The 15,187-nt window shown below is 39.0% G+C and overlaps 1 protein-coding gene across 6 annotated transcripts in view; it reads right to left on the reverse strand.

The window, feature by feature from the left end:
• RBM33 (RNA binding motif protein 33) overlaps positions 1–15,187 on the reverse strand; it is a 121,974-nt gene that overhangs the window by 84,130 nt on the left and 22,657 nt on the right. For all 6 annotated transcript variants that reach the window (XR_009758235.1, XM_061587580.1, XM_061587577.1 and 3 more), the window contains exons 4-7: positions 9,844–9,920; positions 7,229–7,541; positions 5,504–5,623; positions 1,904–2,075 (exon numbers count right to left, since the gene is read on the reverse strand). Coding sequence is in view for 5 of the 6 variants with exons in the window: in XM_061587580.1 (XP_061443564.1) it covers positions 1,904–2,075; positions 5,504–5,623; positions 7,229–7,541; positions 9,844–9,920 (682 nt within the window). In the remaining variant the exon portion in view is untranslated. The remainder of the gene's footprint in view (positions 1–1,903; positions 2,076–5,503; positions 5,624–7,228; positions 7,542–9,843; positions 9,921–15,187) is intronic.

Here is a 15,187-nt window from a genome sequence, read left to right on the forward strand (position 1 = left end):
ATGCTAACTTCAGGACATGGGCAAGCTTATATGCGAAAAGGAATTCTGAAAGGTATTGGGGTCCTGAATCGTACAACTGTTGGAAGTAAACATATAAACTTTAGAGCTCCTCCTAGAGGTTTTCCATTTACATGACTCAAAACAATTCACATCTTGAAATATCTGTTACTCTTGTAGGAGACTTCACACAGTGATGCAACTTAGGAGGTACATTCATGTCTGCAACATGCAACCAAATATGCACTTCTGAGGTTGTTGCATCCTGGGATATACCAGCTCACTCCAGTAAGCTCTGTTTATGAACTACATGAGGCCTTTGTATTGATTCTGAAGCTGAGGACATTCCAAAAGCAGACTTGTTTGCATGTTCTTTCGAAGACAACACACTAGCACTATAAATACTTCATCTGCAATCCTGTCAATTCCACCTCCCTAGGATGACAGTATGAATGTGAGAGCTCTTTCAGGTACCATCTTTAATCAGCCAAACGTTCTAGAAAAGTGTGGGGGGGATTAGGGAAGGTCTACTCCCATGATGAGCAGACATTTTGTGTCACCCTAAGAAATAACACGTTTGTTCTCAAATTAGGAATGAAAGACCCAGAGTATTTTTTCATTTTCGTAACACTGACACAAAACCTATGGGTTATAAGTCAGACATTAGTTTTTCCTGCAGACTTTAAAGTGAACAACTTCCCAGCCTGGATACAGTAACAGTCTCAGTTAATGTTATTAGGAATCATCTAATCAATACCAAACAAGCAACAATATGTTACAAAAAGAATTATACTGTTTGCAATATTGTTTACTATTAGCATTTTTATTTTTATAATTTAGGCCTTCCTACCTTGCACCTATGGCAGTCTAACAGTTAAAACAATTAACAAAAAATGAATCTATAATAAATCAACAGCAATAAAATGACAGTATGCAGACTGAAAATAGATCATACAATATTGGTGCACAATGAGTATAAAGGGGCTTTTCAGCTTGGAAATTTTGGTAATTTGTTCCAGAGATCCTTTCAGAAGAATCTGGATTTTTAAAGACAATTTCTGAATTAAGGCAGTATTTTTCAAACTCTTACGAAATCACAACCTCCTCTTAAATGTAACATAGTTTGAAAACTGAGGAGAGAATAGAGGAAACAAGTAAACACAAACATCTAGCTGCTTTGCTATCAGGATACAGAATATTATAATATATGCCCAATAGAAAGATTAATCTGGGAAAATTAGTAATGGATTTCTGATAAATGACATGTGCTTTCAGCTAACATCCAAACTTGAATTTCAGGGTTACATACACAAAACTGACCTTTTCAGCAATAATACACAGCTAAAGTATGGTTTAGTATTACATGAATAAGAGTGCACAAGCCTCAGGCTCACATGCTCCCAGAAATTTTGCTTCAACTTTTAAACCGACCAGAGTCCCCATTGTGTCCAAACTTGGTGAAATGGTGATGAATTTAAACTAAGGTTAGTACAGATTCAACTATAGTTTAAATTAACCAGTCCTCCTCCTGCTGACCCAAGTTTGAAACTAACAGGGAGCTGTGGGTAGTTAAAAAAGAAGTAGTAAAAGTTTCTCCTCAGGCCAATGAATGCAGGTTCATTCATGCAACTCTAGATCAATGTTCAACATTACAATAAAACTGGCCCACTGTGCATGTCTGAAAATGCAACACAAAACTGAAATGCTTAGGGAAATAGTTTTGGTTACCCATTACTGAAAGTCTATTAAAGATCAACCTACCTTGCAATGAATCTCTTTGGTCTGTGTTTTTAACTTTTAAAGTAATACTTATAGAATCACGATGAACTGTACAAACAATGTGTTACAGATTGTTTTAATTAAAAGTACAAAAATTCTAGTGCACGATTACTACTCAAAATCTTACCCAAAGTTTCTGGAATGTTTCTTCGTTCTCTTGTTACATCCGAAAGCCTAATGATGGTTCCTTCTTTCCGTTCAGTTTTGAAACGTAATCGACCGGATTCTTCGTCATCTTCTTCTTCTTCATCGGACTCCTCTTTGGTTTCTTCTTGCAGCTCCAGATTTTCAATAACTGCCTGTTAGCACAGGAGGATATGGATAAATTACTGGCATGGTGGGTTTTCAATATGCTAGAGTGAAGTTAAAGTGGCTGTGTTTGCACACACAATGCTAAATCATGATTTACTGTGTGGAAGGAAAAACTTTCCAGACAGATAGAGGTGCTCCAAGGAACAGAGTTTATTGAGACAAAAACCAAAAGCGCTAATGGGAGAGCAGGTGCAAACCAAACTCTGCCCAATCAAAGGAAAGCACAGCTTTTTATAATCAATTTGACATCATACAGTCGAACAGATCTAAATCCAACCCCTTATCCCCTGTAACTGTTGAAACTGTGTTTTAGGCCTAGCCTCTTAGATATCTTCAGGCCGTGCCTCTTTATTTCATCATGTTTATATCAAAAATATCCAAAAGTACATAGACAGTCCAGCATCCTTTACTACTTCTCATTTCTTTCTGTTGTATTGCAATATTTGTATCTACTGAACAGTTTCAACACAGAAATATCAGCAGCTGTTACTTTCAATTCTAGTCAAGCATACTTCCTTAAAACACAAAGCTCTACATAGTGCTTCTAGCCTTGCCATTAATCTTAGGTAAATTAATATAAAGCCATAAATGATATCGAATGCCATAAATCAGAAATCTCATTCCTCAACTGCTATGTGCATGGCATAAACCTCAGCAAGCCTGAGACTTGTATACTTCCATGTCTACTCCTCACGCATGGCCAGCGTTTAGTTTCACTGTTACAGAATCTTGTCTTGTTGTGTTATATGAACCCCTCAGTAGTGCCTTGGGGAAAGTTTGAATTGTTTGAGAATGTTGCTACACAGAGACTAACATGGCAAAATTTAAGATATCCATAAACTTAAAAGGTGATATTCAACTGAGGCATCCCAATTAAAGATTTTGTGCAAATGGGACTTACCCTTCCTTCCACTGCAGTCCCCCCACCCCCAAAATCTGCTCAGGAGGATTGGGGGACCCATGAAGGGGAAGGAAGAAGGGGGAGGAAAGGGGGAAGAAGGCTTCCACTGCACTTGCTAGGGCAACACCAGATCTCATCCTATACACATATACTCCACTAACAGTGCAAGCTTATGGATGGTGTACTTGACAATAAGTTCCATTAAGTTCAATGTGGTTTATGCATGTAAGAACATAAGAAAAGCCCAGCTGGATCTGGCCTCAAGCCACCTAACCCAGCATTCCATTTTCCACAGTTGTCAACCAGATGTCTAGCAGAAGTCCATAAGAAGGATCTAAGTGTAAAAGCACTTTCCCTAGTTGCGATTCTCAGTCATTGGTATTCAGAGCCATTATGCCTCCAACAATGGAAATAACATCCATGCCATCCTGGGCTCCTTTTTGAAGGAAGGATGGGATATAAATTTAACAACAACAATGCCATTGCCAGTATGCTTTCCATTATACACTTCCAATGATTATGCAGCTTCCTATAAAACCATTACTAAACACAAATGCTGATAAAACAGTAAATGAAACACTTGATAGAAAAAGTACTGGGGATATGTGCAATTATGTTCAGGGTATAACTGAACATTACTTAGAAATATGAAGTTTTCCCACACAGATTATATAGCTAATTAATATGTGGAAGTTTCACTCTCCCCATAACATGTGACATGGCTCCCTTAACTGACTGGCCTGGGTCTGAAATTTATTCTCTTACTTGAAATAGACATGACTGGAGTGATAGAAGTCGGTCGTGTATTATTCACAAGCTGTATTCTTGTATTATCTGGATTAATCTGCCAGGAATGCTTGACCAAAGAAGATGCCTCAGTGCCTTAAGTTTTAGCCACGCTACCTTCAAGACACTTTTCAAGCCTTTACGATTCCATTTTCTACCATTGTATTGCAACTACCCATGCTGTGTTTTGTGATACAGGAAATGTTTTAAACACACTTGAGAAAATACAACTCAACATGGTCTTTAAATACCGAGTGAGCCAAGTAGCTTCTGGGGAAAACACTAACTTGGGTGATGAGCCTTTATTTAAGATCAGAGAAAAATACTAACTGCCTGTCAAACCATCTAGCTAAAGCTCCAACTTCCTAGTTTAAAAGAAACTGAAAACTACGATGAAGAACCTTAAATCCAAAAGGATAATATAATCCCCTGCCTCAAACACTGGCAGAGAAAGCTAAGAGTGGCAGCTAGTTTCCTGCAGAAGAGGAAAGAAAAATAAAATGCATCAGACAAAAATGAACTTATTGCTCGGGTAATAATTGGTCTTCTCATGGACGACTGCCCTAAGTCACTCTGAATTTCTTGTCTCCATCTTTGGGCAAGGTGTCTGTTCATCCAAAGTTCTTGAAGTGTCAAGTGTCAGAATTCTTATGGCACATAGTGTATGGCATTTTTATTAAAGGTTTGGCCCTGCTTAAGGCTTCAAAACCTATTGCCTCCATAGCTCCGCCAACTATAAGGTGGATAAGAGAGGGCAGGGAAAGAAAACCTTCTAAGGACAACCCTGTAGACGACTAATTACTAAAATCTTGCCAGTCAGTATTTCAACTGAAATAGGAACCAGTGGTTTAAAATTAACTCTATTTACAAGCAGATGGCGAATGATGTCAGTGGATGCAGATAATGCACTCCAAAGTTTTGAGTGACTATATACAATTAAATTACAATTGCATACAAGTGGCCCAAGAGTGATTGAGTCAGTTCCGCCAGGAGAGAAAAAAGTAAATATCAAGGGGTTGATATTACCATGCACAACACAACAGTTGTACTTCAGCCACAGATAGTCCAACTTGTATTCAGGTTTGTTTATTTAACTATGAAGTGCTGCCAAACAGTTTTTTATTTTTTGGTCAAGGCCCTACTAGTTTATGTTTCAGAGCTACTTCAGGTATTAATAGAGAATAAGCAAGAGAAGAATCATGAACAACTCAGTCTTGTCTGAAGGGGAGAATGTGGATTCCATTCTCTAACCTGGCCTGTTGCCACAGGCTCATACCACAGCTGACCAACAACAACCCTAAAGATAATGTTAACATACAGGCTAACAAAACTCACATATGAGAAAGAGTGGGGCTGTCTTTGGGGACTGGCCAGTAACTGGCTACTTGTGGCTATGAGATATGTCAGAAGGGGAAAGAAACAGTGGGAGTAGCACAGGAGGAGCAGCTGAGCTGAGAGTCCCAGGAGCACTAAGTGCATGTTCTGAGGCCCTCAGTAACAATGTCAACTGATGTGTGTAGCCCTTTGACTTAGGAATTTTGGCTATCCTAACAAACAGAGCTGCACATATTCCTATCAAATAGTTTCTCTTTGTAATTACTTCAAAGTAGGTTCACATGAGGACTACCAAGGACTAACGCAACCAGACAAAACACTGACAGTTCCTGAAATACTTTTAAATTCTAAGTGGTAAACAATGTTGTCATTAGTTCAGCTCTTCAAACGTACCTCTTCCGTCTCATTTGGAGGTGTCTGAGTGTCAGCAACCTCTTCCAGTTCTTCTTCAGCTACATATTCTTGCTGTTCAATTACTTGCTGCTCACTGTAAGACTGCATATAATCTTCATCCTGAAATAATTGCACAATGAAAATTTTTTATTTATTTATTTCAGTTAGTTGCTTCCACTACTGCTTATTCATTCATTTAGGGGCTCATACATATTTAATACTTCCAATCGCTTAACCACGAGTAAGAAGTTGGGGCAGCTCCACATAATTCCATGTTTACCTCTTTCCAACCCCTGCCCCCCCATACACAAATTCTACCTGTAGCTTCTTAAGCCTACCTTAGCCATAACTGACTGTTCTGTCAGAGTTAATCTGGATTTAAAACTGGTTTAGAGGAAACTTGGATAGTGTTAACCATGATACAAACACAACATTTAGCTGTAATTATGGCTGACCAAGGAAAGGAAGCGGAGATTTGAACATAATAGTGAGGGGTAGGATGAGGGAAGAGATTAGCAGTATTTATGTTTGTACCGGCTCCAAGTAGCACGTTTCAAGTTCTATCGAGGATGTAGGTACTAACTTATCTTGCACAAACAAGTAGATTAGGAGAGTATAAACCAGGGCTGGGGAACCTGTGGCCCTCCAAATGTTGCTGGACTACAACTTTCATCATCCTTGGTTATTGGCCATGCTGGCTGGGGCTGATGGGAGTTGAAGTCCAACAACGTCTGGAGGGCCACAGGTTCCCTTGGTGTAAACTCCCAACTCTTATACAAACGCATAAAGTTAGGGTTAATATACCTACTGTATTTATGAAAAGTATGAACTGAACATCAATTCCTTAAGACAGAAAAAAGGGTACTGTACTTTTCAAATTTTAGCAAAGGGTCTGGCTAATTCAAGAGTGGTGCAGCATCACTTTCATCCAACAGTTTTACCATCAAGTATTATTTTCTCTCTTTAAAATCATGATATATGCGTTTAAAGTAATTTCTAATACTTCCAGCTACTTGGTGCTCTATTACCTTGCACAACACTGTACTAGGTGTTTTACAAGCAAGAAATAAAGCAAGCTAAAAGTAGCAATAAATCTGTTGTCACTTCATAATTTTTCTGTGTAAGGTATTTTGGACAACCAGATGGTAATATTATTTTCAATTTGAGTTGGGCAACTTCTTCAGCAAGCCACGTAAATTGAAACAATTATACTTAAGATATTTGGTAAAGTAATCTCCAATCTCTTTATTCAGGTTTAGACAGCTCTGTTACAAAAAAAGAGGAGGGGTGGAAAGGAGCAAGCAGGACATCAATCACTTTGGAATATTAGCACCTTAAAGATGTCTTTAGCAGGTCAATAATCTTTTCACCTTCGGAGGACTTTATCAGATTGTGTCTAAAGCCTGGATAAAAGCTTTTGCATTAAATACTTCTAACAATTGGCACTGTCTCCCCACCACACAAAGCTATTTTTTTCGTAAGCATACAATCTTCAAGGTCATGATTCTCAACTGCCTTCTAGAATGACAAAGGAGCATTACCTACAGCCAAACAAGCTGTCAACACAAACTTTGTCACAGCCTAGATAAAGAAACTGGCAGACAGTGATAATAGGTCTAATTTCGCCACCATCCCTAGGGAGGTAAAACAGATTTCAAATCAGTCTAAAAACCTAGGCATGTGAAGCAATGTTATCTCAGAAAATACAATAGAAAAAAAACTCACTGTGAAATCATCTAGAGGTTCATTGATTTCGAGATCTAGCACTCCATCGTTATAAATTTCTTCTTCCCCCTGATCTTCCCCATATTCTATTTGGTCTTCAGTCAGCTCAGCCTCTTGGCCTTCATACTGCCCTTCTTCTGTGTATTCCTCAGCATATTCTTCAGGCACTTCTGATTTGTCATAACCCAATTCATCTTCCCCTTGTTCGTACTCTGAATCTTGCTCAATAGATTGATCATTAGCGTTCTCCAAGAGCTCAAAGGATGCAGCCACTCCAGATGTAGCATTAAGACTAACTGTGACATCCTGAGAGCTATGAGAAAGTAAAAATGAAGAAAGGTGAAAAATCAAGGTATTAACCACAGTTTGAGACGAGGATGTAGCAGTGTGGATTTTGCAAAGGATGCACATAAATCACAGTGTCTCTGCATTAAATAGCAAAAATATAGCTCACACATCAACTTAACTCAATGCCACAAACTCATAGTATGCATTCTTATACCCAGGGCTGTGGAGTCGGAGTCGTAAGCAATTTTGGGTGGAGTCGGAGTCAGTAGAAATGTACCGACTCCGGCTTCAAAATAAAAACTTTCATAGGAATTTAGGAAAGTTCTCTTGTTCAGAAATTTTAATCAAATAAATATATTTTATGTTCTATCAATCTAGCCTGATGATTCATGCGGAGCTTGGAAAAGTTACTTTTTTGAACTACAACTCCCACGAGCCCAATCCAGTGGCCATGCTGGCTGGGGCTGATGGGAGTTGTAGTTTTAAAAAGTAACTTTCCCAAGTTCTGGATTCAAGTGGTGGTGATGAAATGCCTTGTGCTACCATTTTACTACAGTAAAGTCGTTATTACTAGTTAATATACATTTGCCATTTATGAAGGAGTCGGAGTCAGACAGTAGAAAAATAGAGGAGTTGGAGTCGAAGGTTTGGCCGACTCCACAGCCCTGCTTATACCACAGCTTATTATCAGCTGCAGGCTATTTGACGAAAGGAATCAAACCAACTAAATGGTCTAACAAGTTAGGCCGGCAAGTAGTACAGAGCAGCCAAGCAAGCTGCATTTAATTTTCATTTCCACCTTAACATACACTATCACAACACTAGCTTCTTATCATTCTGAACTACATTAATACTGTCAGGCATTAATTTGGACTTTCATTTACTTTTATTTCTTATAATGAAACAAAGCTTTTTAAAGGAGTGTGTCTGAATAGATTTTGAGCTGGCATTTGCATCATCCTTAAATGTTCACATATCTTCCATTTTAATTGTGTTCTCAAAGTGTCTTATCCATAATTTGAGAATTCAGCACAAGTTAGCCAACAAATTCTGCAGTAAAAGCCTATGAATTTAGCCAACTAAAGAAGAAATCCAAATATAGTATCTTTTCCCAAAAATAGTAATTCTCCCATTGTCTTGACTATCTTTCCAAAAACTATGATATATGAAAGACACTAAGAAGAACAAATGAATGCAGAAGTACGGGCCAGGATTTCAAAGTAGTGCACCACAGCAAATTAGGATTGCCATCTGATGAAAGAAAACTTAGTTGATTAATTGTACAGGCTTTAGTAAATCAGTTAGATTTGCATATGGGCAAAACCAATTATTCTTAGGCAAGAACCATATAAAATGGATGATATCCATACTGAGAACAGATCCACTGTAACCAATCTAAACGCCATTATTCTCAATGGGTCTACTCTGAGTAAGACTCAATTGGCTATCACACTAGGTGTTTTAAGATTATGCACATGTCATAGCAGATATTATCTTAGGAGAGATCCTGTCTCTTACACATTAAGATGGAGCTCACCATCTGTGGTTTATGTATTTACCACTGCGCCATCCTGCAGTGATGCAGGATGGAAATGTTTACAGCGCTTTATTTTTTCACAGAAAATTGTATGTTTAATACGTTCATTAGTAACCATGAATGGATGCCAACTGCAAATACAGCATTAGACAAGTTTGGCAGTTTCAGCTTCTTTAGTTTCATTCACTAAACACAAGTACAATAACCGTGTTAAATGAGATTACTTGAGGGCATCAGAAATTTTTTGCAATTCAGACTGAAAATTTTGCAATTACCCTATTACTATAATGCTCATAGGAATATTCTGAAAATTCTAAATTTTCCTGAAAACCCCATGTCACCACTTTTTAGCTGATTTAAGGTTTTATTTTTAAAGATGTTTAGCTTATATTGCAGCCCTAAAATCCACCCAATTATTCAATCAAAAATTCTTGTGAAAAATAAACTACCGAGGAATTCCAAAGTGGATGCCAAGTTTTTAAATGAGCCTAACACAGCACTGCAGAACGTTGTAGCCATTTTTTCTTCATTCAGTCCCAAATGCAATTTCAATGCATACTCTTCCACAAAGGTCAACAGCGGCTTATCTTCACTTTCTGGTGTCCAACCCTCCACCCCACATACACACACTCTTCATGCAGAGTTAAAGGTGTTTCAGAATTCCAACAAAAGCCATTCTATTTAGGGGAATGATCTACAAAACCAGTTACATGACCAGAATGATCTACCAGTTACACAACTAGAATGTTCTCCAAAACCAGTTACTTGATTGTAGTAGTAATAGACAAACCTGAAATGTTGGTCCTCTTCATTGTCACTCTGTAGAAGATCATCATTCAATTCTTCATCTGACATATCTGACTGGGTCTGTATTTTAAATTTAAAAAGATGCTCTTGAGGTAACCCATTTAAGAATATATCAAAGTAGGTTGCTCCTTTAACAGTGAACTTTTTACAAGGAATGACCAGTAAGCAGCATACTTTCATGATTTGCTTTACTTTGAACAGCATGTGAATCAACAGATTAGAAGAATATAGTAGAAAATTTTAAATTTTAACGGGCTACATAAATACTGGTAAAAACGATAAATTAAAATTCACAAGAGATTTCAGCACTCACAGTAGCAGCCTTACTGAGGAATGGAAAACAGAAGCATATTTTCCAGCACTAGGGCTAGACAATATAATAGGGAATCAGTGTTGTAGAGTGGCTAGGGTGTTTGACTTAAACCAGGGAGTCTCAGGCACAAACCTCTGATAAGCCACAATGCTCACAAGGCATCTTTGCACCATTCACTCTCTCTTAGCTTCACAACAATCCCTTAGGATAGGTTGGGGCAGAAAGGAAGGGGAGAATCATGTATGCTGCTCTAAGCTCCTTGGAGGAAGGCTGGGATAAATAAGGTACCCTCATTAGTCTTCTTAGAACCAGAGCTTTCATTTAAACAATGCCTATTGCCCATGAAAAACATGCTAGTGTTTCTCTGTTATATGCCACTTCGAGTATAAAAAATTATCATGAAGTGGAATGGAAATGAACAACAGCCCACACAAAGCACAGATAAAATGCACCTTGGTTTTACATGAATGCATCTTAGGATTTCTAACTTGATCTCCTGACCACTATGTGTTTGCAGTACCAAAGCTTGGGGCAACACAGTCACCTAGAACAGTGGTTCCCAACCTTTATGAGTACAGGGCCCCCTTTATAAGCTCAGAAATTTTCATGACCCCCTCCCCCCAGGCTGGCTGCCAGGAAGCAAGGGGGAAAGCAGCCTTTCCTTGCAGCCTTGCTTCTTTTTTGCTTCACAAAAAGCCCTCTCCTCTCGTTCTGAGTAAGGGCGTCATCAGCAGCGGTAGTGTGAGGAGACAGGAGTCGGTGATAGTAGTCCCCTCTTCTTTCTGGTATCTCCACCCTCAGCCTCCTTTGCTATCTTCCATGTATTCTATAGGCAGATGCCTGCCCTTGGTGCTACTGAAAGACACTCTGGAGTTTCAGCAAAAGTCCTCCCCTCACATTTGGAGCAAGGGGGAGGTGTCATCTGCAGTGGCAGTGGGAAGCAGACAGTGTCCAGGGGAGTGAAAACTTTTTTTAAAAAAAATAATAAATAATTCATTTCTTTACTGTTCATGGCCCCTCTGGATTTCTTCGTGGCCCCCAGGTTGGGAATCACTGACCTAGAACATTCAGCTGGTCAAACATGTTATACTGTTCCAATATGTCACAAACTGTGCCATTAAAACCCAACACCAAATATTTTCTGGAAAAAACCAACAATTACCACTTGAAAACTCACCATGTGACAGACAGGTCACTTTAAATATGCAACCTTGGGATAATAAAGTGAGTTTTGTTAGGCTGGGTAGTGATGGTGGTGGTGGTGAAGCACTTAAGATTTGACAGATGTTGAGAAGCATGTTCAGTTCTCCCTTATTAAACTACTTCATCCTAAATGTTGCTAACTGAGCAAGCAAATCAGAGATCTAGAACAGCAGCAAAATTACTGAGGGTTGGAGGGGCTCGTATGCCGCTCTGAACCCTTTCCAATTTGTTAATTGTGTTGTCAACATTTGTTTCCATCGAACAGAGAGCAGGTCAAATCACCAAAAGAACACCAGATTGGTACAATTTGTGTAAAGCACAACACACATAGTTTAAAATTTACCCAAAGAATACGGTTTCAAAAGCAAGCTAAGAATTTTCTTTTAAAAAAGAAATAATGGCATGATTGTTATGTAGAAGGTGTTTAACAAAAATGCAGTGGGGGGAGGGAGGGGGAGGGAGCACGAGAGAGCGTGCTACTGTTTTCTCTGTTGGATAATGCTGCAAGGAAAATAATAGGAACATCACCACTTGATGGGTTTAAGCAGCAGTATGAACAAAGCACAACATATGCTACAAGAAGAGCCTCTAGATTGTACCAAACAGTGGGATAGGCCCAAAGTAAATTAGTGGCACTTGGCTCCCATTAAAGTCAATGGGAGCCTAGTCATTACTAACTTCACATTGATCTCAGTAGGTTCTAACTTCAAGAAACTAACAGTGCAATCTAATACAGTATATGTCTACTGAGAAGTAAGCACCACTGGGCTCAATGAGACTTACTCCCAGGTAAATGTGTATTGGATTGCAGCCTTAGTCTGGATTTAGTGTGATTTATGCCAAAAAAGACCCACAATTCCTTTGAAGCAGACTAATCACAAGAAAACCAAACGGGATAATTTAAAATAAATTATGCAATGGTGGGAAGGCATTTCTATTCTGTCTTTCTTTACTAGAGAAAACCCAAGAATGCCTGCAATGTATTAAGAAAAGCTCCCTAAAATATGTATTAAACTTGTTAAATGTAGCATAAAACTGGGTTTTCAAAATGAGTTTAAGAGTACACAAGTTCTTTTCAATTAAGGTTGGCATGCTCCATCTCCACCCCTTAGCTTTGTGGCAGAGATCTTGGTTTGTTTTAAACCAGATCCCAACTTATTCTGATTAATTAACCCAAATTAAATCAGTTCCCCATTTCAGGATAACCCAGGATCTTCACATAAAAGCCAACATACAATGTTAGGAGAAGCAGTCCAGTGGATGTTCCCAGATTCATAAGACTTCATTTATGCAGCCAACAAAGTACGTATGAACCAGGACAAAAAAAGATCACTAAGAGGGTAGCTGCTTGCCACAAGTATTTATACTAAGTGGCCCACAATATTTGCTGTCTCAGTAGCTAAACCACAATATCCTTTCCCCTGGTATTGACCCTTCACTGCACCTCCGCTTGAGATCAAAACACACCATCTTCTCCTTGCTCTACATTTACTTTTCTTGCTCTAAGTTTGGAGCTGGAAAAAGGCAGCTTGCTGTTTGGCCCTTGGCACTGAAGAAAGGAGCGGGGATTGTCACTCAACTCCAGAGTTGGGAAGGAGGCTGCAGCTCATTACAGGACTTGCTGCAGCAACCTGTTTATAATAGATATTTTTATTTCCTTATTTGATTTGCTATTTGTATCCTAGATTCATATAATGTAATTATGCTATGTTTCTGATAAAACTTTGTAAAAGCTTATTAGAATTACCTACTCAATATAATTAAATATAAAATGTGTGGTTATTATTACAAAGAAAAGGCCTCAATACAAAGAAAAGCATCCAAGTTTAGCACCAAATAGGCCTGATAACGACATCAAATATAGCAGCGCATATTCTGGAGAACACTAGTATTTTTCAGTGCAAAGTAAACACAAATTTCATATCAATAGAAACTGAATTCGGCACTCTAGATAAAATTATATTAATTTGCTTATTTTACCTCTGGCTGCCAACAGAAATGGTCAAAAAGATATAAGAGCCTAAAGCTTTCCACCTCCACACCTCTGGAAAACTAGCTGAGCCCACCTCTGATTTCCATAATTTCACAAAGCACTACTAACATATTTTCAAGCTACCTTCAAAACCAGAAGAGTTAGAACCTTCTTTTAAGAAAAATTGAAAGCTGCAAATTTGATGTTGAATCTTGTACCGCAATATCAAATGTTTGCACTTGCATGGCAAGATCATCAAAACTTGGAATAAAGGCTCCTGCTCAATATTCAGGTGAGAGTGGAAAGGGGCCATTTGTTCTTCTTAAGTAAGTATAGTGCATGCATCTGCAGTTGTAACAGATCTTCCTAGCAGGGCCAGCGGCAGGCATGGCCCAGACGGGGCACTGGCCAAGGGCCCACAACCTAACAGGGGTCTACCACCCCAAGCTGGCCCAGCACTACTGCCCATGCTGCCACTGCAGCCCTCCACCTCCCCATCAGGAAAAAAGCATCTCCCCCGTGCCCAACACACTGCATTTCTTTACCATCCTGCTTACTAATTACAGGAGCCGAGTCACTTTCACTGAGTTGGGGCTTCAAGTTGGAAACTGCTTATTTCTCTGTTGGCATTCTTTCTGTGTGGAGCTGAATTGGTTGTTCGCTGCGGAGCTACCAATCTTCCCTTCCTTCCAGCCCTACTTGGAAAGATCTGCAGCTGGGAGCAGGAGGCTTTGCACTTTCTTGGAATTTGCATAAGTAAGTAGTAAGCATTATGCAAGTACAGCACCCTGCAAAGCCCCTTTACACAGTAAGCTAAGGAGAACTTATAGAAAGAGGGTGAGACAAAGCACACTCTACACTATGTTTCACTGTGACTTACTTTCTTGTTTTTACACAAGGTTGTTTGTTTGCTTGCCATGTTGGCACTTTAAAATAAAAATATTTACAAAAAACGCATCAATTTTTGATGGTACTGCATCAAATTTATGAGTGAGGTAATGATAGAATATGCATTGTTTGCTTTTTGTCAAAGTTTTTTTGAACCCAAGTCTGTAGTATGGTTTTGTCCCTCCCCTGTCCCTCTCCCCCCCCGCCACTCAAAAAGGCTATACTAGAAACTCCAGCTGTCCTTTTCAATGTTCTTTCAAATGAGAAGTATTTGTAGATAATATGAAACTGCATTTTACCAAATCCAACCATTGGCATACCTAACCCAGTGCTGTCCACTCCCCAGGCTTGCTTTTAAATTTGTTCACAAATGACCTGGAATTAGAAGTGAATACTGAGGTGGCCAAGTTTACTGCTGATGATACTCAGTTGTTCAGGGTGGATAAAACTAAAAATGGGTCACGAAGAACACTAAAAGCATCTCTCGAAACTGTGTGAATGAGTATTAAAATGGCAAATCTGGTTCAATATAAGCAAGTGTAAAGTGATGTACTTCAGGACAAAAATCCTAATTTCACCTATACACTAATGGAACTGATCACCTTCCACCTTTTAAAAATAAATAAATTTAAATCCCATCAGATCTGCATGCTTTCAACCAGTGGTGGCGGCGACTTTTACCCCCAAGTCCGTTTTCCTCTCCCCTCCTTGAAGAGAGAGCAAAGTCCAACTGGATCTTTCCTCCTTCTCTCCTCCCTTACCCACCCCCCTCAAAAAGCTAATCTAGAAACTCAGTATTTTCCTGATTCTTGAATTTTGGTACTCCAAATTAGGATTGGCAGAGGCCAGTCTAGCTCATCATTGTCTAGGCTGAATGGCAGTGGCTTTCCAGAGTTTCAGACAGGAAATATTCTCAACTCTAGCTGGACTTGCCACAGATTGAACAAGGGG

Source organism: Rhineura floridana, chromosome 10, assembly GCF_030035675.1.
Source record: "Rhineura floridana isolate rRhiFlo1 chromosome 10, rRhiFlo1.hap2, whole genome shotgun sequence".
Taxonomy (NCBI): Eukaryota; Metazoa; Chordata; class Lepidosauria; order Squamata; family Rhineuridae; genus Rhineura; species Rhineura floridana.